The 23,380-nt window shown below is 37.1% G+C and overlaps 1 protein-coding gene across 2 annotated transcripts; it reads right to left on the reverse strand.

The window, feature by feature from the left end:
- Nucleotides 1-456: 456 nt before the first annotated feature.
- Nucleotides 457-20,544, reverse strand: LOC137249803 (uncharacterized). Of its 2 annotated transcripts, XM_067781735.1 has the most exons (3): nucleotides 19,980-20,544; nucleotides 1,043-1,702; nucleotides 457-972 (listed from the first exon to the last, which is right to left on the reverse strand). In XM_067781735.1, exons 1-3 carry the CDS (start codon nucleotides 20,131-20,133, stop codon nucleotides 956-958), a joined length of 831 nt encoding a protein of 276 aa, XP_067637836.1. In that variant the 5' UTR covers nucleotides 20,134-20,544; the 3' UTR covers nucleotides 457-955. The 2 variants fall into 2 exon arrangements, with proteins under 2 accessions (XP_067637836.1, XP_067637835.1); XM_067781734.1 differs by having other exon boundaries at nucleotides 457-1,702.
- Between the last annotated feature and the right edge of the window lie 2,836 nt (nucleotides 20,545-23,380).

The raw sequence follows: 23,380 nt of genomic DNA on the forward strand, positions 1-23,380 counted from the left end.
TCACCTCTTCGTCGATTTTAAAGTCGCATTCGACAGCACGATAAGGAGCTGCCCTTATGCCGCTATGTCTGAATTTGGTTTCCCCGCAAAACTTATACGACTGTGCGACATACCAATTGTCAACTTTACCTACCCGTGGCGAATCCTGTTTCTTTAGCTGCCGATGCTCTGGCGACCGCGTTCCTCGAGGATCTAGGGGGTGGGAGGGCGTTATGGCCTGGAAGGTTTCAAGTGGTAATACTAAATCTTTCCCGAGATGGTCAAGCTAGTACCTTAGTAGTGCTTGTTACCGGAACGTACCGGATCTGCACCCGACTACAACAAAAACAACAACAGCTGCAGCTTAACTTGATGCATTTAACTTTCGTCTCCTTCCAGGCGGGATGCACTGGGCCAAGCGCCGCAGATCAAGTGTTAAACATACATATGTACAAATATATTAACCAAAGTCGAAAATTACAAAAAATAAAACCTTTATTTTAATTCCACTGGAAAAAAAAAAAAAAAAAAATTTTGTCTAATAAAAACAACAATTTTTACAACAGCCATACATATTTGTTGTGCATGCATATATATCTGTATATAGTATAGCTATGTATTAGTGTCTAACTTTATTATATGTATGTAGGTATATGTGCCTTCAAGCGCTAGGGTATAAGAGTGTTCGTGTGCGTAAGGTTTTGTCTTGTGTAGTCATCGATATGTATAAATAAAGCGATCACATCTCACTTCCACATAGGTGGCCATCTTCTTTTCACCACATATACCTTCTCGACTTTTTTTGTTTGATCCTGCACTTTCCGCACTACCATGTTCAACATTACCATCACCATCGGTTTCGCTATACGGGTTACGCATCAAATGTGTAGGCCTCAGTCCGCATTATCCAGAATGGCATCAATTAGCGCCACCACCTTCTGTCGGAAGCGGCGATTCTGTTTCCCGGACATTTCCCTCAGATATGGATGCAAGCTGTTGAGAAATGATTGATCAGCATCAGGTGAAGAGGGCATTAAACATTGGCGATGATGTTCATTTTTACTTTTAATCCATTCGGCAAACTCCGTCAGATCCACTGCAGATGCACTTCGCGGCGTCGGCTGTGATTCTGCTGTAGCAAAAGCGTTGTCATTTGCTGCATTACCACCACTACCACCAACACCACCACTACCACCAGCACCAATGCCCATGCCACCTGAGATGGCACAAGCATTTATGTTGGTGATAGCCGTCGCTGTACATCGTGCATGCTCAGGTGTTGTTGCGCCCTGTTCCATTTTGATGGCCGTCGGTGCTGGAATGACGACTGGTACCGGTATGGCATACGGCGCTGTCATTGGTGGCTGCACAGCTAAGCGTTGCTGCTGCTCCGCAGCTACCACATGTAGCGATACCACGACATCTTCCTCCGCTATGGCCACCTCTGAGGCATTTGAATCTTTGGTGTCGTCACTGCTGACTATGGGTAATGGTATATGATTGATGCGCGTCATGGGCGGTTGTGGTGTCATTTTACGTTGCGCAATTATTGTTGATGAACCATTGGCGTTCTTTATGCGCGTCTTTGTATAAGGAATCAAAAATTGCAGATATTTTGAGAGGTAATATTTGCGCTTGCCACGGCCTGTGCTGGTACGCGATAGCTTCAACGATCGTAGAAAACTGCTTCTGATTGTACGCCATCTTTCCCGACAGTTTCGCACTGAAAACAAGGACATGATTTAAAATGATATAACACAAACCTAATAAAAGTATGTGTGAGCACAATTAAAGTTTTATTAAACTATCCCTAATTTAATAACAATCATAACGGAAGCTAGTAGGGTTAGTTTCCAAAGTTTTGAGGAATCAATTAGATATAAATTTGGTTATTTACTACTGCGTTACAAGGGGGCATAATTGTAAGACCGATAATAAAAAAAAATTCTCCGATAAGATTTAGGCAGAGCTTCTTTTCCAATTTGCATCGTGCTCCTTTTTTAATTTTTCCTACACATTGGCGGGACAGGACCTACATGTTTTATGCCGACTTCGAACAGCATCTGTAAGATAACTGTTCACTGAGGAGCTTATCAAGGCAGAAATTCACTCGGAGTGTTTGTCAAATCACTGCCAAGGAACGACCTTAGTTTTTTTTTTTTTTTTTTTTCAAAATGTTCGAATGAGTCATTTCGGAAGTGCGATTTGTATGAGGAAATGCGTTGATTTTTTTCGCCCAAAATGACGTAATATAATAAACATCGGCTACCTATTTTTGGTTTCTTTTATTATACTCAGCTGAGCAGAGCTCACAGAGTATATTAAATTTGTTCGCATAATGGTAATCCGTAACGGCATAAACTACTCGAGATAGATATAGACTTCTATATATCAAAAGGACCTGTACGAAAAAAGAAATTTATTTAGCCATGTCCGTCCGTCCGTCCGTAAACACGATAGCTTGAGTAAAATTTTGAGGTATCTTGATGAAATTTGGTATGTGGGTTCCTGGGTACTCATTTCAGATCGCTATTTAAAATGAACGAAATCGGACTATAACCACGCCCACTTTTTCGATATCGAAAATTTCGAAAACCCCAAAAAGTGTGATAATTCATTACCAAAGACGGGTAAAGCGATGAAACTTGGTAGGTGGGTTGACCTTATGACGTAGAATAGAAAATTGGTAAAATTTTGTATAATGGGCGTGGCACCGCCAACTTTTGAAAGAAGGTAATTTGAAAGTTTTGCAAGCCGTAATTTGGCAGTCGTTGAAGATATCATGATGAAATTTGGCAAGAGCGTTACTCCATTCCTATAAGTGTACTAAAAAAGAATTAGCAAAATCGGATGACGAACACGCCCACTTTTTAAAAAAAAATTTTTTTAAGTCAAATTATAACAAAAAATTTAACATTTTTACAGTATATAAGTAAATTATATCAACATTCAACTCCAGTAATGATATGGTGCAACAAAATACAAAAATAAAAGAAAATTTCAAAATGGGCGTGGCTCCGCCCTTTTTCATTTAATTTGTCTAGAATAGTTTTAATGCCATAAGTCGAAAAAAATTAACCAATCCTTGTGAAATTTGGTAGGTGCATAGATTCTATGACGATAACAGTTTTCTATGAAAATGGGCGAAATCGGTTGAAGCCACGCCCAGTTTTTATACACAGCCGACCGTCTGTCCTTTCGCTCGGCCTTAACACGATAACTTGAGCAAAAATCGATATGTCTTCACTAAACTTAGTTCACGTACTTATCTGAACTCACTTTATCTTGGTATAAAAAACGGCCGAAATCCGACTATGACCACGCCTACTTTTTTGATATCGAAAATTACAAAAAATGAAAAAAAAATACCATAATGCTATACCAAATATGAAAAAAGGGATGAAACATTGTAATTGGATTGGTTTATTGACGCAAAATATAACTTTAGAAAAAACTTTGCAAAATGGGTGTGACACCTTCCATATTTATTTATTTATTTATTTGTTAGTCTACAAATTTTACAATCAATCAGACTAAATATGAATGAATGAATGAATATAAATGCGGATTACAGTGTAAAATTAACAAGCATACATAGTGAGCAAAATTATATTATAAAATATGTATATACATATATTATTGAATCAGTTGTCGGGATGGACTGTGATGCCGAGCAACGGAATTGATAATCAGTGCTGTCGGAATGGACGTGATTTCGAGCAGCTGATGTATATTTAACACACAATAGTAGGGCTGCGATGTGTGGGAGGTTGGAAAGGACGTGATTCCAAGCCACCCGCCCAAAGTAACTATTGATTATTAGTGCTGTCGGAATGGACGTGATTTCCAGCAGCTGATGTATATTTAACACACAATGAGTAGGGCTGTGATGTATGGGAGGTTGGAAAGGACTTGATTCCAAGCCACCCGCCCAAAGTAACTATTGATTATTAGTGCTGTCGGAATGGACGTGATTTCGAGCAGCTGATGTATATTTAACACACAATGAGTAGGGCTGCGATGTGTGGGAGGTTGGAAAGGACGTGATTCCAAGCCACCCGCCCAAAGTAACTGGAGCAGGTAACAGATTTAGTTTAACATGTGATTTTGAAACAGTTATGAGTTCAAGGCAGTGAGTATATATTTTTTTATACTGTAAAGTGTGTCGCAAGTATCAATATTATTGCAGTGATTATTGAAATCTCGACACAGACAACGAAGAGGTTCATGCATTTGAAAATTCGATCTACATGTATTTAAATATAGCGGTTGGAAATACCGAGAGGGCCTAAAAGGGACATTAAACATCACCTCGCCAAGCAGAAATGGACTGTTTATCATCCCCCTTAATAGTTTTACCATAAATAAAACGCCAAGCATCTCCCTACGGCTCTGTAATGAAGGCAGCTGTAAAAGTTTTAACCGGCTGCAATAGGGCGGTAGGTTCCTTGATGGATCCCAGGGCAAATGATTTAAAGCAAAGTAGAAGTTAAGTAGAATAAAATGAAAAAGTTCTGCAGGGCGAAATCAAAAGCCCTTGGAATCTTGGCAGGAATACTGTTCGTGGTATTACATATATAAATAAATAAGCGGTACCCGACAGATGATGTTCTTGGTCATCCTGGTCCTCATTTTGGTCGATATCTCGAAAATGCCTTCACATATACAACTAAGGGCCAATCCCTTTTAAAACCCTCATCAATACCTTTAATCTGATACCCATATCGTACAAACACATTCTAGAGTCACCCGTGGTCCACCTTTATGGCGATATTTCGAAAAGACGTCCACCTATGGAACTAAGGCCCACTACCTTTTAAAATACTCATTAACGCCTTTCATTTGATACCCATGTCATACAAACACATTCCAGGGTTACCCTAGGTTAATTTTCCTACATGGTGATTTTCCCTTATTTTGTCTCCAAAGCTCTCAGCTGAGTATGTAATGTTCGGTTACACTCGAACTTAGCCTTCCTTACTTGTTTATAATTTAAAATAAGTGGAAACATTGTAAAATTACCCACTTGTAACTTAACTTTAATTATATCGTTATTATGTTTATTCCTTCTGTATCAAATTAACTGAGCTGAGTTGTTTTCAAGACAAAAGTGGTGATAAAAAATAATATGTAAGTAGACAACCTCTTTCTTACTTCCTCATTGGGGAGGGTGCGGGATAGCCCAGAAGGTTAAGTGTGGTCATATTAAATCGTTCCCGAGATAGTCGGGCTAGTACCTTAATCGTGCTTGTTTCCGGAACGTACCGGATCTATATCAGTCAAGGGACCATCAACTTCGATAACAATCCCAAAAACTTCGGGGAGTGCCTTTGTCGCTATAATATAAACAACATCAACAAAAGGAGAAAACATTACCGCTAGGTGGTGTTCGAGATAATTAACAAATACATACGATATTAGGGATCTTGAGATCAGGTATTTAATAGGTAAATTACCGATCACCCAGGAATATGAAACTTTGACCAAAGCTGAGAACCCTTTTCAAATACGATAAATTTTTAAAGAACTTCTCATTAAACTAGAAACTTGAAACCTTACACCTAGTACAGGGCACAGAGGCAATCAAAAAAATCTAACAAATTTCGCATCTATGCGACAGAGATATTTTACAACTTTGGTGTCTAAGAAATTATTGCTCTCTGCCCAAAGCTTAATTTTTGAACACTTCAACTCTCCACGTTAGTCCTTTCATATTTTTTTTTACCTGAGAAGTGAAAATACAGATTAAATCTTTAGCAACATATTGCATACATTTTTTGTGACCGAAATAAAAGGAAGCAGGGTTGTATTTTAAGGTCCTACAATTCGTTGAAAGAAAATATACATAGGCTTGAGCATTACAAAAATTGCACGGTTTGCTTGTATTTTGTTTTTGTGACCTAACTGCAATTCATACCAAAGATTGATCGAAGAGTAAGGGTGTTGCAGGCGCAAACTTCGGTGGAAAGCAGCGGAGCGTAACAAAATCTAGTAGGTCACTTCCACCACACCACAAACTTTAACACAAGTTTTAACATAATTTAAGCACACAAAATACACTGATTGTAGTGTTTGAGTGTAAAAATGTAAATTCTGAACAGATTAGCTGAATAAAAAGTGTACAAATAATTGTTAAATAACAAATACAGACAGTGGTAGTTTAACAAATTCTGCTGTGGTAAGTGGTGAATGCTACCTACTAGAATTCTTTGAAGCTTGCTTCACACTATTTTTCGTCCCTGCAACATCTTTACTGTTCGATCAACTTTGTTCATACAATCCGTGCACTGTTTGCAAGACAAAGCGAATACTGCTATTCAATTTCATCACCATATGCTAACAAGTTACTCATACGACCCGCACGACTGGTATTCAGCAAAAATTGAATACGCAGTAGTATGCTACACAATAGCCAGTTTACATCCCAGCTACTTAGAATCTAATTAACATGACACCACATGCCCCATTATTTAGTTCTCTGGCTACAAGATTCCTGCCTTTGTGACAGTCATACAGAGCTATTTCGAAGGTCGGGAGCTCGAATATAAAACATCATTAAGAAGGAAACAACTTGATGTTACTGGCAGTACTTCGCAGAATTTCGTCCATCGTGTGCTACTTAAAACATTATGGTCGGCGGTTTGTTGACGTCTTAACGTAGTTAAAATCAAAGTTTCCGCAAACAATATAGAACTGGTAGTATGCGATTATAAGAATAAACTTGGAGCGCAGGTTTGACCTCAACAAGCGAAAATATGTATGTATGTAAGAACATACAGTCGGACAGCTGCCTCATAATGCTTCCTCAAGGTAAAAACTAAAAAACAGAAACGCATTCATTTTTGTTTATTAAACTTCGTTAAACTACCTAACCGAACCCAAAACAAAATTTGGAGCCGGGACCTAAGTATAACTGGATCCTACAATTAAAACCGTAACCAGATCGAAATGTGTACTAATCCTGAACAAAACCTCAACCAAAATCGGAGCCAAGTAACCAGACCCTAAACACAACCGAATGGAAGTCAGGACCTAATTGAAATCCGAAGTTGCAACTAAGACCAAACCGAAACCGTTCTAATCAGAATTAGAACAAATACCATACCAAACCCAAAGTGGAACCGAAATATAAAATTCGAAAAAACACCAAAGCAAAATTGTTACTGAAACCAAAGTTAGAACCAAGGTCAAACGGTTTCGGAACTGGAAACGAGACCGAAAGAACCGATTATCAAGAGTTGTAGAGTTGTTCTCACGAATTGCTTGGATGCGCCTGTGCTTTGATTATAAGCTTACTCTGCATTTAACATCGAATAGAAAATAGTTGCTACTTATAAGTATGTACATATGTAGTTTTCCATTTAGAACGTTTTACTACTTGAGAGAAATAGCGCATGTAAACATGTACATATTTCCTTCTCCATCTATGCTTCATGCAAAAGTTTAGATTATTAGATGCCGAACGCTTACAGTTCCGTGGAATGCATTTCGTAATGCAAACAAAGTCGCAGCGATGACTGCAACCGCAAACGCAAAATAGAATTAAAAAAATACAAAATAATAATAAATACTACACAATGTATGCACAAGCAACGTAATATGAGCTTCAAATGTACCTACTTTAGGGTGGTTAGATTGTATATGGTGAATTTTAATTTTTGTTCTATCTTTCGGGACACCTTCCTAAAATATGCCAATAGATCAGAAAATCATTATTGCAAAGTTTCAGGCCAATCCGATAATGTTAACACATGCCTCATTGAGGTCAAAGTTAGGAAAAACAGCGATTTTTCAGAAACAATTTTAGGGTTTCGTCAGTAAAAGCGAAACCATTTATGCCAGGAACTTCACTCGTATATCATTCGATAGGTAATTTTATTTGTATTAATTGTGATAACATTTTTATAAAACGGTTATTTTTAACAGTATTTGTCATTTATCCGATCAGGGTGGCCGCATTAAGATTAAGATGATCGGATAAATAATAATAATAAAGATCAAAATTAATACAAATAAAATTACCTATCGAATGATATGCGAGTGAAGTTCCTGGCATAAATGGTTTCGCTTTTACTGACGAAACACTAAAATTGTTTCTGAAAAATCGCTGTTTTTCCTAACTTTGACCTCAATGAGGCACGCGTTAACATTATCGGATTGGCCTGAAACTTTGCAATAATGATTTTCTGATCTATTGGCATATTTTAGGAGGGAGCCCCGAAAGATAGAAGAAAAATTAAAATTCACCATATACCTTGTAACCACCGTAACTTACATACATACATTCACACACATGAAGGCTATAAAATATTGCATCAACAGCAAGAAGAGAGCCATATTAAAAAAGAGCGAAATACGCTAAGCAAAATTCTACATTGTGGAAAATCACATAAGAAAACAATTGAAAACTTATTTGAAAAGCATGAGTGCAGTTGAAATTATAAAAGCTCAGAGCGCTGAGAATGCATTTTTTTTTACGAAAGCTTTTGCAGCAGTTGCAGTTGACGCCGTGTGACAGACAATACAATTTTCGATGCTGAGTACCTACACCTACTAAGCCACGGGTATAATAAAATCTGAGTGGTGTGTCTCGTTGCGTTTTAGTCTCATCTTGGTGTTGTATGTATGATACGATGTCGCACATGCAAATGCAGTAAAACACGGCAACAAGTAAACAAAACGATTTACAGCGGTTGCCGAAGCGTTATGGTGTGACGCCCCATGTCGAAAGCACTACCAACAAACATACACATAGGCCACAACAATCGCATGTTCGCAAAAAACTGACAGTGTAGGAAGTTGAGGGCTCGCAGTAATGGGTGTCGTATGCAGAGCCGTAGTGGACCGAAGCGCGCCTGGATACGCCATTGGGGCTCTCTTAATACATATGTCTACATTATAGAGATATACGCCGCTGATAAACGTCGCCGCCGCCGCCGAATGTCAAAAATATCGGCGCGGCGTCCGGCGCGTTACTATATTTTCTACTCGTTTAAGACTGTTCAGGCCATTTATTGTTTATGTCGAAAATTGGTCGGATATGGTCGAAATTGGTATCAACGGATACGCATCTCTGCCAGTTATAAGAAACTAATTGCGAAATTTTATTCTTTATAACTATTCAAAAGTTATTTAAAATAACAGGCGCTTTCGATGTCAGCTTAACACGGACTTTGCATCACCCAATTCAGCAAGTTATTAAAACAAAACACTAAAAGAAAAGTTGTATAATAAATTTATATGCTCACTTTGCATTTTTGAAAAAATTAATAATGAACAATTAATTCAAATAAAATGACCCAAGGCGAACATGTTTTTAAATTGTCCTCAAGAATAAGCGAAATCAGTCATGCAAAATCCTTTAGTAGGTTCTAGGGGCATAAACACTCCTTTGAAATTATTCTTACTTCATACTTAAGTTGAGGATATATGTACTTATGACAACGGTTTGAAAAATCACTAAGTCTTGCATTCAAACATCTGTTGTTTATTTGCGAAACTATACAATAGCGTCTGAAATGTTAATTTTGATTTTCACACTTCATCCTTCAACACCCAAGTCTCCCGGTTTGATATTTCCTAAAGTTGGCGGCCCTATCCAAAACTAGTCCCTTGGAGTGAATCACATTGATTATAGCCTATCAACCAAGTTTAAATATCACCTACACGTTACGGCTCCTTTTACAAATGTGAATACGTAGGCACATATATCTACCAGGTGAGGCTTTGTCCTTCGCAAGAACACTCAAAGTGGTGAAGCAAAAGCTTTCCCAGGACAGTGGAACTAATGACCGTGTGTGATACTACCCTAACGTAGTGGACAGTCGAACTTGTCTGAAAACTGAAGCTACGCGGTCATCCATAATGAGCTCCTATATCGCAAGGACGGAAAACAGTAGTTAACAACTTTCAACTTAAAATCCGTCGAATTTCATTCTAAATTTGATTTAACGAAGACTATTGAAATCAATGTTGTGAACACAGACGTCTGCAATCTTTGGTCCACATTTTAAAAATTTTATCCAGGGTTCTTCTAAAATTTTAATTATGTAGATGCGCCGAGGATTATACGATTTTCACCCATGACGCAATGACATCCACTTAGACTGCTTATGATTTGGAGGGCGGCATCCTTGGCCGAATAGTCACTCCCTAACGTTTCAAGGTGTTTCTCTTGTGTAGCTCGGCAGCATAGCGCGACAAAAGCATCCGTTGAAAAGTCTTCGGAGCTACACCTAGAGCTTCTAGGAAAGTGACGTCGGCGAAGGTATGAGTTCGAAGTCGCAGTCCTATAGTTTCTGTACTGGCATATGGTGTGAGGCTCAGGAGGCGTGGTAGCGACTGGTGGTAGGGATTCCTACTGTTCGCACATCGGGAATTGTAGCTCTTAAAACAGCCGAACAAACTGGAGTCGCCCTGTGCCACGAGAGTCAAGAGTATTAACAGACCATTAATAGCAACCCTAAGTCGCCTTTATGATTTAAAGAAATTGTGTTCGCGACGATTATTAGGAGTTAACCCTAGGTGAAACTACGCTTTGCACGAGATGTACAAGCAAAAGTGTGACTATTTTATGTATCTTTATTTCTTTTCAGCAGACGTAGCAGTACCAATTCCAAAGACCGGGGTTAGGTTCGAAGCCTCTCTGGAGCAAGCGAACGAGGGACAATCCCTTCGCAAGAAGCTACTCCTGAAAATTTTTGAACGGTCTGCAAGATTTTGATGCAAAAACCCCGGATCTTTCGGAAATGTTCAACACGTTGATTTCCTTAAATACATATAAACAAAACCTTTCCTAAATATTATTTTTTTAAATAGAAAAATCAAGCTTTTAAAGTAAGAACACCGGCGTATGCCGGTATATAATATAGCCTACGCCGCCGCCGCCGATAAAGTGATCGGCGTAAACCTCTACTACATTACGGTGATTTCCAATTTTTTCCTCTCTAATTTTTGAGCTTATTCAATTTCAGTTTTCCATTTGGAGTAATCGCTATGTCCCTTTCGATGTTCGAATTTCAAAGTGGTTAGCTGTCGTAAACGTTTTTAGTAGAAGCATGAACTTCGAACCCCGGTTAGGGCAAACATTAAAACCCATTCAAAGTGGTCCCTGAAGCCTAACCAACTAGTTTAAAACTATCACTGTTCTTATGAATCCAAAGTAAATTTGTGTTACATATGATATGATTACTCATGATGAATTGAATATTCAGGTCATGATGTAATAATAAAGGTAATGTCAACAACATAACCTCACTTTTTCTGTAGCTCTATTTTCCCAGTATTTACTTGTATTACAAAAGTATTAAATTTTGATTGCTTCATTTTTCGTACAAAATTCCCCAAAAAAATTGTTCTCTGCAAGATTTTTTCTATATTCTTTTGGGGAACACAAAGTTATGTTAATCTTTTTGGCTAAACAATTTTAGTAGCGGCTTATATAGTTATAATATTTCTCAAAATCTACTCCGATCGTAGTAGAACTCAAAGGCAGATCTGAATGATATTCATTTCATCATGATTCAGGTGTTCTCATCCCGTTGACGTTTTTCCTAATTCTGACAAGTTCGGCATGCAGCAGCCTTTGAGTACTACTACGATCGGAGTAGATTTTACTATACGTTGAGAAATATTATAACTATATAAGCCGCTACTAGAATTGTTTAGCCAAAAAGATTTACGTAACTTTGTGTTCCCCAAAAGAGTATAGAAAAAATTTTGCAAAAAACTTTTTGTATGAAAAATGAAGCAATCAAAATTTTGCTTTTTCAATACAAGTAACGACTGGAAATGGAGCACCTCATAAACAAATGAGCCAAGATCACGCATTCCGGGATTGTTGTATTTGTCATCGAATTTGAAAAAAAAGTTTGATGACGCAGCGCTTTTGAAATTTTTCGAATTGTTACATTTCTCTCTTACTTCGCTACCAGTGTTCGGAGTATTTAAAACTGCGTAAACGACTACGCCGGAGTTGGAGTTAAATTTTATGAGTATGTTTTTTCATTTTTGGAAAGTGGGCGAACAACTTACATCCAACTGATTTGGTGGCTTGGCAAACCCCAAACGTGTGGGATGACCAATTAATCTCCCGGATATTTATCGCGAATAAATATTATTATTATTATTTTGGAAAGATATACAGGATCGTAATTAACAGTCAACTTGGCTGCTTGCTGTTTACCATACATACATATTTTACATTCTTTTAATGACGGAAAAATTTTTATTTTTATTTATTTTTAATGACGGAAGGTTTCAAGACCGGGGTAGACTCCTGCAAGAACGATAATGGCGACCTGGTAACTGACGTACGTAGTGTGGGAGAAGACGAACCCCATACCCCGATCGCCGATGATGAAAAACCCGCTCCGGCACTCAAATACGACGAAATGAGAATGGCAATATCCGGGCTAAAACATCACAAGGCGCCAGGTAATGACGGTATACCTGCCGGACTGTTCAAACACGGAGGCGAAGAAAATGTATTAGATAAAGAAGCAAAAAAAGCGGGCCTTGCAGTAAGTGAGGACAAGACGACCTACTTGCTGTCGTCGTGGCTTTTGCAGTCACGCCACTGTTGACGGATAAAAATTCAAGACTGTGAAGGATTTCGTATATTTTGGAACCAGTGTTTGAAACAATGTCGGCTTGGAAATCAAACGGAGAATAACTCTTGCCAACAAGTGCTTCTTTAGGCAATTGAGAAGTAAAGTCCTCCCCCCACGAACAAAAATCTCGCTCTACAAGTAGCTCATCGTACCTGTTCTGATGTTTCGCTCAGAATCATGAAAGGTGTCGAGAGAAGATGAGATGGCTCTTGGAGTGTTCGAGAGAAAAGTTCTCCGGAAGGTTTATAGTCCTGTTCGTGATGTCAACGGCGAGTATCGAAGGAGGTATAATGATGAGCTGTATGAGCTTTACGCAGATAAACCGATAGAGCAGCGACTAAAAACAGTATTATCCGAATGGACGCATACGTTCCGGCCAAGAAGGAAAGTAACCACAGGAAGGGAAGACCTCCACTGAGTTGGGAGAGGCAGTTGGAGAAGATATAACCTCGATTGGTGCTGCCAATTAGCGACTGTTATCGCGAAACAGAGATAGCTGACTTCACTAACTCAACGTACTTCATTTTTATATAAAACTTCCAGAAGTGCTGTCTGTTGAATTTTGGCAGGACTTACAAATCGCGTCCGGACATATTTTTTGCTTACATTTTACTCCTTTTCATTCCGTATGAAAAAACGTTACAAAAACTGTAAGTAAATTGGGAATAGGGTTCCTCACATAAATTGGAAACACATTTTCTCGGAAAACATTATTCAGAACCCTTTTTTCTGAAAGCCAAAATTCAGAAGACAAAACTCAGAAACAAAAATTCAGAAACAAAAATTAAGAAAACAAAATTCAGAAGTCAATATCAGAAGTCAAAATTCAGACAATTTTGCGCAAAATTTAATGTTTTTGGTGCCTGATCACTGTCTGAAGTTTGTTTTCTGAAGTTTGACTTCTGAAAATTTTACTTCTGAGATTTGACTTCTGAATTTTCACCTCTGAATTTTGTCTTTCCTAAAAAAGGGTTCTGACTAATGTTTTCTGAAAACATGTGAATAAACATGTCTTAAGACACGAACAATGAATTCACGTAAAAAAAATTTCATCCGATCGTCACTATATCAAATCGTTAAATAAATAAATAAATAAATAAATGAAAACTTCAACCAAAAGATGTTAGTTAGTAATCATATTTAGTTTTCCTATCGACCCAAATAAACCTTTGAGATAACAAGTAAGGAAGGCTAAGTTCGGGTGTAACCGAACATTACATATTCAGCTGCCAAATTACAGCTTGCAAAACTTTTAAATTACTTTCTTTTAAAAGTGGGCGGTGCACGCCCATTGTCCAAAATTTTACTAATTTTCTATTCTGCGTCATAAGCTCAATCCACCTACCAAGTTTCATCGCTTTATCCGTCTTTGGTAATGAATTATCACACTTTTCCAAATTTTCCATATCGAAAAAGTGGAAGTGGTTATAGTCCGATTCGTTCATTTTAAATAGCGATCTGAGATCAGTGCCCAGGAACCTACATACCAAATTTCATTAAGATACCTCAAAATCTTGTAGTATGAGGTAGGAGCGGAGCAAAATACTCCGATTGGAATAAAGTCTGAACTCTGTGTCAGCAATGAACATGTTGTCAAAAGCGTGACGTCACGCCGAGAAAATTTATTTCACATCTAACTATGATTTGTTTGCTCTCTCATTTTTTAATGGGTGATCTGTTTATTGGTTTATGTGAGCAACTGGTGAAAATGTCATACGATATGCTACTTGCCAGATTTCGAATAGAAATTTTACTCATGTTAAAGATGATCTTTTTCCGTACTTTAAAAAAATATCATATTGATTTTTGAAAGAACCGATTCTATTTTAGAAAGAGTCATTTTCATTTTTGAATGCACCATATGAACTTAAGAAGCAATCAATTCGATCTTAGAAAGTATGAAATATATTTTTGATAAGTCAAATGTACTTCAAAAAGAATCAAACAAAGAAAAGATCAAATATACTTTAGACAGTGTCAAAAACACTTTCGACAATATTAGATTTATGTTATTATTGTTTACATTGTTCTTTAAAATAAAATGAACAAGTAAGGGTGTCTTAGTTCGGGAGTAACCGAACATTATATACTCAGCGTGTGTTTCAATTGTACAGGTTCTTTTCCGATAAATAACTTTTCTTATCTTACTGAGGCTTATTTTAATCAAAAACGATTCCCCAAAAATGGTAAGGCAGTCTAAGTTCGGGTGTAACCGAAGTGGATTAACGCTGCTGTTTATTTTACATATTTATTTGCACATCTGCATTTTAAGGAAACATAGTTAAAACTTGAAGCTTTCAATATGTTTCTATCATTTAGCCTTGTTCGTCCGTCCGTCTGTCGGTGATCCCGATAACTTGAGTAGATATTAGATATCGTATTGAAATTTGGTATATGGGTTCCTTTCATCTCCTATCGCTAGTTAAAATGAACAAATCTGATGATAACCACGCCCACATTTTATATGTATAACGTTTTGGAATAGCACAAAAAACCTGATTATTTAGTAAATAATAAACCTAGAATGTTGAATGTAGGCCATTTTTACTAGAAGAATATTGTTACGAGGCTCTTTTTAATTTTTTTTGAGACTCTAGAAATGTTTTGTAATGCTTGTTCGAAATAGGGGCGTGGCACTGCCCATTTAAAAAAAAATTCTCCCAATTTCTTCTTACAATACAACTTGGTACGTGAAATATCATTAATACAAACCTATTTTTCGGTAAGATATAGCTTATTATTCTATTCCACGACCCTTTTAAAAATTTTTTATATAACAGTGGGCGTGATCCTTAACCGATTTCTTTAATTTTTCTTCGAAGCGTTCCTTGTAGTAAAGGAAACCTCTCTGTCGAATTTCATTATGATAGTTTTAACGGTTTTCGATTTATGATAAACAATATTTGTAAACTTGATTTTATCACAAGTGGGCGGTGCCACGCCCATTTTCAAACATTTTTATGAAGATTCTCAATATCAGTTCGCACATCAAATTTCAACATTCTAGGTATTTTATTTATTAAATAAGCATGTTTTTTATGTTTTCCAAAATGTTATACTAGTATATGTATTTAAAAAATGGGCGTGCCAAGGAACCCATATACCAAATAAGATATCTCAATATTTACTCAAGTTATCGTGATAACAGGCAGACGGACGGGCGGACGGACAGGGCATATCAATCAATCCCTTTTTTCATCCTGAGCTTTTTGATATATGGAAGTCTATATTTATCTCGATTCGTTTATGCTGTTACGATCAACCGTTATGTTACCAAAGTTAATATACTCTGTGTGCAAAGCACGCTGAGTATAAAAATAATTAATGTGGTTCTAAAGTGCATATTATCGAAAGTAAATTTGCTAGATTATGAAGAACTTTTGATTCTTTCTAAAGTAGATTTGTTATTCTCGAAAGTCGATTTGATAATTCTAAGATTCATTTGACGTTTTCTAAAACTAAATTGATATTTTCGAAATTACTGTTTGAAAAGGTGTAGTTTGATATCTGTCAGAAAATTCTAGTTGTAACCATGATACAAAAAATGGAGGTAGTTCCATTTAGTGTGACGCAGGCATGCTTAACCAACGAACCGATATCATTTCGTTACGATAATTAACGTTAATAATCGAAACAAAGTTATTTCGTTTCGTTTATTAACGGTAAGAACGTCAAATTAACGAAATGATTTTGTTTCGTTTTCTGCCATATCAAAACTAAACCAAATCGTTTATGTTGATTATTAATTTCAAACAATGCTGGCAATGCTATATTATCCATTTTGATGGTGTAGTCATTAAAGGTGAAAGCATTAGCCATGCTGATTGCAACTTTTCTCATGAATTTTGACAGCACGAACATTTCTCAGAGTATTTTTGACATTACCACCAACGAATTACACAAACAAATTGCATGGAGTTTGTGTGTATGTCCGCTCGCTGTTACCACCTTACGGCTTCACCATGGCTATAGCATTGCCAGCACAATTCAAATATAAAGTATCACGTTTTTGTTAATGTTTTTAACCTTAACGAAAGCTTTTCGTTTCGGTTAAAAACGAGATACAATTTATCTTGATAATTTCTTTATCGATAATATTTAGAAGTGTTTCAACGGAAACGGTGGACATTTTTTGATAAACGATTAGCTTAACGTTAAGGTGCATCCCTGGTGTGACGTTAGCCACTTAACTTTTGCGGGGACAATGACGATTTCACCAAAAACAAGCTACCAGATTGAAAAATGTTACGAATTTTTCTAATTTTGATGGATTTCATATTAACCAATACGACTAAGGCTGTGTGCGAGTTTACCTAAATAGAGAAAAAACCTAAATCACTGGAAACTGTCGGTAAGGCAGTGCAAAATAAAATTTTTTTATTTTTATGAGCATACTCTTCAACCTAAATTCATATGTCAAATTTCAAAAACAAAAATATTGAGTTTTCAATATTATACAGACATATATGGAAATAAATGGCTCTTGTCCATTCAATTTAAGTAAATCGTAGATCATAGAGCGATGATCCCTGCTGAGATTAAGGTCCGATCGATTGTACGTGACGGTGAGCTCAATTTTTTTCAAGCTGATTTTGGCGACACAAGAATTGGATCCTTCTCAAATATGGACCGCAATCTGAACATATTTGGCAGCCAAGTGCACTAATTGGCCTAAAGAAGTTATTGGAGGTGTACCAACATCACACTATTGCTCCACTATGTCCGAAAAAAAGCCTTATAAAACGGAACTACTGCATTTTCTTGACCTGCAATCTTGGGATAGGTACTTACCGCAGACCCTAATAGACCTCTGTCCTTTTTAAGCGTGAAAACGCATCAAAAATACCAAATTTCCCGTATTGTTATTATTTTCATAGCAGAAATAAACAATTTAGGTTTCCAAATCAACTCGCAAAGTTTTGACAGCTTTTTTCTAAATTATTGCAGTGCTGGAAAGTTCCATTGGAATACTAGTTTAGGTACCTAAAATTTAGAACTCGCACCCAGCCTAAATTACTTTCATAGTTATTTTAAATAAAAAAGGAAAAAAAAATGAGCCCCATTCCTTAGAAATATTTTAATACGAAATACCAGCCTAGAAAAGAAGGTTTTTAATAAGTTTTTCGAGCTTCCGAAAATTGTTTGGGTGGTTCGAATTATGCAAAGCAAGGGAATATAGCCTTCTTAAGTGTACGTACGTTTGCTCAGAACATGTTGACAATACATACACGTTTGTCAATTGCTTGCTCAAAGGAGGTCCTTATAAACCGACACCGCAATTTCTTGATAAATTGGGTACAAGTCCTCATATTTTATTTTTTTATTTATTGTATAATTCAAACGTTGCGCTTTAGGAGGGAATTGTTAAACTATTTTTTAGGGCGAACATTACCCTGTAGCTCTGCAGGTCAGCCACTAGTTATGAGAGTGTTTTGCCCGTTGTACTAGGGGTCACCTTGGGACAGCCTCGCCTATACACATTCTGTGCCCTTTTAGCATTGACATAGATGTGCAGACTTTGGAGGTACACTTTTTCTCAACATGCCCTGTGAAATATCCACTGTAGGGGCATGATAATAGGGCCATGCTAGAACAACAGGACTTTTCGTGTAATTTTTTTCTGTCTAAGGGTCAAGCTGCCATAAAGATGTGAGTCATTAACCAATGTATGAGTTATTATCCACTATTTTTCAATAAAATTGCATGTTTTACTGTATTCTCGATCGATATACATATATGCACACAAATCGTGCTAAAGCATATTATTATTGTCTCAGATGACCATTGCGTTGTCATCCTAAAGGAAATTTCCATCTCGAAAGACCACAATTTTGCCTTAAACAGTAACGGTATGGCAACGCTTCTGGCAAAACAACAAACATTATGAAACTTCAAAAATCCCCAAATACGTCAAAAAAATTTGAGTGGAACTACCTTCTTTTTTGTATCATGGTTGTAACTTTTCGGAATAGTTTGTTGTTTCACGGTTTTGGTTTTCATAGCACATTTATTAAAATGGAAATTATTCTCTTCTACCAGACGGAAGAGTCTTGAATTTAGAGCGTACTGAACCTCTTCCTATAATATTAAAAATAAAACTGTCCTCTAAACTTAATGTAAAGGATAGAGAATAAGATGGGTCGTTTTGACAATTTTTGTATGATCTGAATAGGCCTATAAAATTGGTTTCGATTTGACAAAAATCGTTCGGAGATCTGTCAAATAAAGTGCCAGCTAGCATTAAGCGTGATGATATAGGACCTCCCAATTACAAATGGTATATATCAGACAATTTTACCAAGATTCATTGGAGATAAAAGCCAAAATTATAAAATTTAACAATTTTCATAAGATCGGATCAGATCCCAAATTTAATATTTATAATGGCTTTGATATAGACAATTTTGTCGATGTGTACGTCAAGTTCCTTATTGAAAGAGAAGATGCCATAAGGGGCAATGATGCTCAATTCAATGGTCGATTCAAGGTTATGACGTCCTTCATTTGTGGTGTGGCGGAGGGAGCCCAACCTGGAATGTTCGACGTGCCATATTAAACTGTTCACATGACAATAGTACTCCAGCTTTTCGATCGCTGTTTTAGCGATTTGAACCCTCTATATTGACAAAGTTGCCTTATTTCGTTATAAACTTTCAATTCAATCGGGCCCCTAACCCTGTGGGCCATTGTCCCAGTTGACTACCCGCTAGGGGGGTCTGATCGTATATACGTAAGTGAGCATATTGAGGGCGCTGCTAGTGCCAACTGACCAACATATTGCCGAACGGTGGAGCTGCGTACTATAAGCGGTAATATACTTGTGATGGGAGGTAGGGTGATTTGAGGTGTGTGTGAGATGAGTGGTATAGAGTGTAAGCGTATGAAGAAAAGTCAGTTGCAGTTTAATGCATGCATCGCTAATGCTGATGCGAAAACTTTTGGAATAACAAAAAGCACGCGATTCTACGCTACGCTCTATTGTGGGCTTATGTATATAAGTGTGTACATATGTTTGTTTGCATGTATGTATGGTAGCAGGCAGAAGCTATTAATGCAAAAGCTCGACTGCATGAGCACAAATAAATGAGACGACAGCAACCACAACCACACTAACAGTGAGAAAAAATGCATTGACAACAACAATTGTAACAATATGCAAACGCAAATTATTTTAATAGTAAAATAACGCATACGAATATACATACATACATTCATACCTACGTAAGAAAAACAACAAAATAGAAAAACATAACAATGAAAAGTATAAAGCTACAACTACGGAAGCACTAACAACAATTATGGTTATTAGCAATAAAGGCGAGAAATGGGAGCAGCTGCAACGGCGCCATACATAAGTATCTACTTACTGACAACTAAATTCTTACATACCAGTATCTTTCGTCTCATTGGCGACCTCTTGCCAAGCTTTTTGGGTTTCGTCCTTCTTGCTGTAAGCTGGCAGCGTCGAGTTCCAAAGGCACGGATGGTTTTCGACCATTTGTACAAATCGCACATTCAAGACGGGATCATCCTTGCGTGCCATACTGGCAGCAGACGACACAGCTGATGCGCGTCGCTGACGACGATTACGTGTGTTTAGTTGATGAGATTCGATGATGATGACACCGTCGTCCGCCAAAAATGCACAACAACCGCTAGAGCAAACGTATTGCAGCTTTCCTATCACACCTGTTATCGTAATCCCAACACAATAGATATGTACATATGTAGATAAAGTACACTTTTAATGAAACCACTCTAGACGACTGCCCTCATTTGCAGATTGTATGCAGAGTGCAGTATAATGTGGCACGGCGCGACGAGGCGAGGCCACGCAAAGTTTTCAGTGTGAGTGTGTATATGTTATAATATGTAATTCTACTTTGTATGCGACGCGAATTAAATAGTGAACAACGGTGCAGCAAAATCAACTTGACTGAACGAGCGTTAAGCGAAAACTGAAAAAGCTGCATTGGGGACAGCGGCGCCACAACAACGATGACTACACTGCAATTGCAAATAGTAACAGCAAAAGCTAAAGCAACGGCAAGAGCGGCACATTTCAGTCAGCATGAAGAACGCGCACCGTAAGCTAAAACCGTAACACAGTGTGCCCAATTGGTAAGATAAGTAAACAAAAGTTGAAATGTGATTTTAAAGTATCCTTCTTCCTATAAATCTTTTAAAAAATATTAGTGGACAAGACAATTTTACATCTCCCCTCCATCGTTCTATGTATGTATTTTGTATGATGCGGCATCTCTGCTTCGGGGAATGCAGCCATCGTTAACAAACAGATTTTGAATATGTTCACATTTTTGTTGGAAGATGGCGCAGCAAGAAACATTTTTTCTCAGGATGCCTTGGTAGAAAATTTGATGAAAATATACATATATCGGCGTAGCTCGTTATAATTCTGTTATAATTTTTGAAGAACTCCTTTTCCGATTATTGTGAAGTCTATTTTATAGAGTTTTCTGGAAAAAATGTTAAGATCCAAGCACATTCGACTTTTGCAGTTTACCTGCCACAATGAACGTAATAAAATTAAAATTTTGATATTGGTTCATTGATTACATTTATAAGAAACCCGAATTTGTTAACGTGAAAATCGAAATATTTTTTAAGATAAACCAAATAAAAGTAATGCCAATTAGTCAAGTTTTCTACATTAAAGCCCTAATTGAACTCAATCTTCCGTACAAAATACAAATTCTTAATTATCTCATTACTGCTTTATTGAATCCCCAATCGAGTGAAAAATCCAGTCGGTTTTGCTTGGTGTTTCGAATTTTATTGTCAATGTAACAAATGACAATCACAAATAAATTATTTTCAATAATTTACGAAAAATAAAAAAGACAAAAAGATTAAAAATTTAATTTTCGGTGCATTTGCTGCAAACGATAATATGGCTTTTTCGAAAATAGACAAGAGCAGAGAGAAGTTAGGTGCAACATCTATGGGTAGTTGCGCATGCATTTTATTTTGATTGTATTTATAGTTAAGAAGGAAATGGCAGCTTTACATTTTAACTATTTTTTGTAAAAACAAAATATTTTTTGGGCCTGCTGACAGATGTTCGCTTAATGAAGCAAAAGGCCCTGTATGAAAATGGAAACTTAATTATTTCTTTGAATAGAATTGTGATTCGATTAAGTGTCTGTGTGAAAACGGTATAAAATCTCAAGGATTTCGGAAATTGGAAAAATGGATTGACAACGTAACCGTTAAAGTCAGCTGTTGACGCAGCTTAGCGCCAAAACGACGCTAAAAGTCGAATTTGTTGGGCCTTGACGCATTTTGTACACCGCGCAATGGTTGTAAAAATATTTTGGCCAAAAAGCAGGCAACGCCTTCACGGGATATTTCGTTCGCAAAGTCTATTAACTTTTACCCTGCATAAAATGACGTTGTGACAGTGTAACTCTGCTAAGCCAGCTGATCGTAACAATTTTCAGCGCTTTCAAACTGAGAGGTATATTTATAAGGGGGTTTTGAGAAAAATACAGCAGGGCCCCTTTGTAACGTTTTCTTTCTTCTACTCAAAAAACAATGGTTTGTTTTTAAACATATTCAAAATTTTCTTAGTTGCTTTTTTGGGATACTATTATTTAACGGACTATGAAATCACACATAAGAAAAGTTCCTGAAAAACATGTACATACGCATTTTATACACTTTTTAATACGGGGCGTATGAGTAACATTTATATACAGGAGACCCATTAATTGATGTACTTTTATTTTAATTGTACTTAACTAAACTGGTCCCACTATGCGCTGCTACCGTCACTGTCGCTAACTAAAATACAGTTAGAGGTATGTGTCGCGAAGTGCAAGCAAACACTTACGCTGCATAGCAAAAGCTGCGAGCAAATTCTGTTACCCCCTTTCGTCCAACATTTTTGTTAAGGTTTAAGAGAATGTCGATAGTGACGTCATCGGAAAACGAATTACTGTGCGTTGCATTTGCTGTAAGCTATAAGCACGGCATGAAAACGAATGAAATGAAAGGAAAACTGCTTTTACGTTGAAGGGTGTGGGATAAATGTAGAACGGTGGGGTATGTGGGCAAAATGCAAAATGACAAAACAACAAGTTGTGCTCCGCATCAGCATTTACGACAATGTCAATTTTCAAATGGAAGGTATGAATGTGTAACAGAGCCCAAAGCTCAAAAAAACCCCACATACACACATACATATGTACATATTTGTACGGGAATTTGGAAATATGCCCCAACGCAACAATCGTGCTAATTGCATTCGGGCGTCGACGCTCTGACATACATATGTATGTAGCAGCGGTAACGATCGCAAATGGTAGTAATTTAGCAGCAGTGGCTGCAAAATTAGGCGTTAAAGGCAAAATTTGTTCGTAGCGTACAGCTCTTTTCATGCAATAAACTTAGTGACAATGAACATCTGCGCTAGAATTTTTGCAACTCATATTGCAGTTTTGTAAGTTTATTTTTAATAAAGCTTTCATACTATGCACGAAGAAGGTATGTATAAATATCTGCGAGTTTGTTACAAATGCCACCGAATAACTCTCAAATTTTTTTAAGATATATCAAACGTAGGAGGAACGCGAGCACAGCACTCTTGTCGTGTGGCGAATGCAATGACAAATTTTTTCTTGTTGTTAGAACTTTCCTATTATCTTGCTCTGTGCTGTTATGTGCCGATGTGCATGATATTTTGTCATTCGCATTTTTAATTTTTTTGTTCCTTTTTGGGTACTCGGTGGAGCTTTTGTTGAAAAATTATCAGCTATGGGCACGTGTTT

Source organism: Eurosta solidaginis, chromosome 4 (assembly GCF_040869045.1).
Source record: "Eurosta solidaginis isolate ZX-2024a chromosome 4, ASM4086904v1, whole genome shotgun sequence".
Lineage (NCBI taxonomy): Eukaryota > Metazoa > Arthropoda > Insecta > Diptera > Tephritidae > Eurosta > Eurosta solidaginis.

Bases quoted from the DNA above. Each gene is read 5' to 3' on its own strand.
- LOC137249803 (XM_067781734.1), bottom strand. From the start codon at position 20,133: ATGGCACGCAAGGATGATCCCGTCTTGAATGTGCGATTTGTACAAATG. The intron at 1,703-19,979 runs GTATGTAAGAAT...CCTTGTTTTCAG, and splicing joins CAATGAGACGAAAGATACTG to TGCGAAACTGTCGGGAAAGA.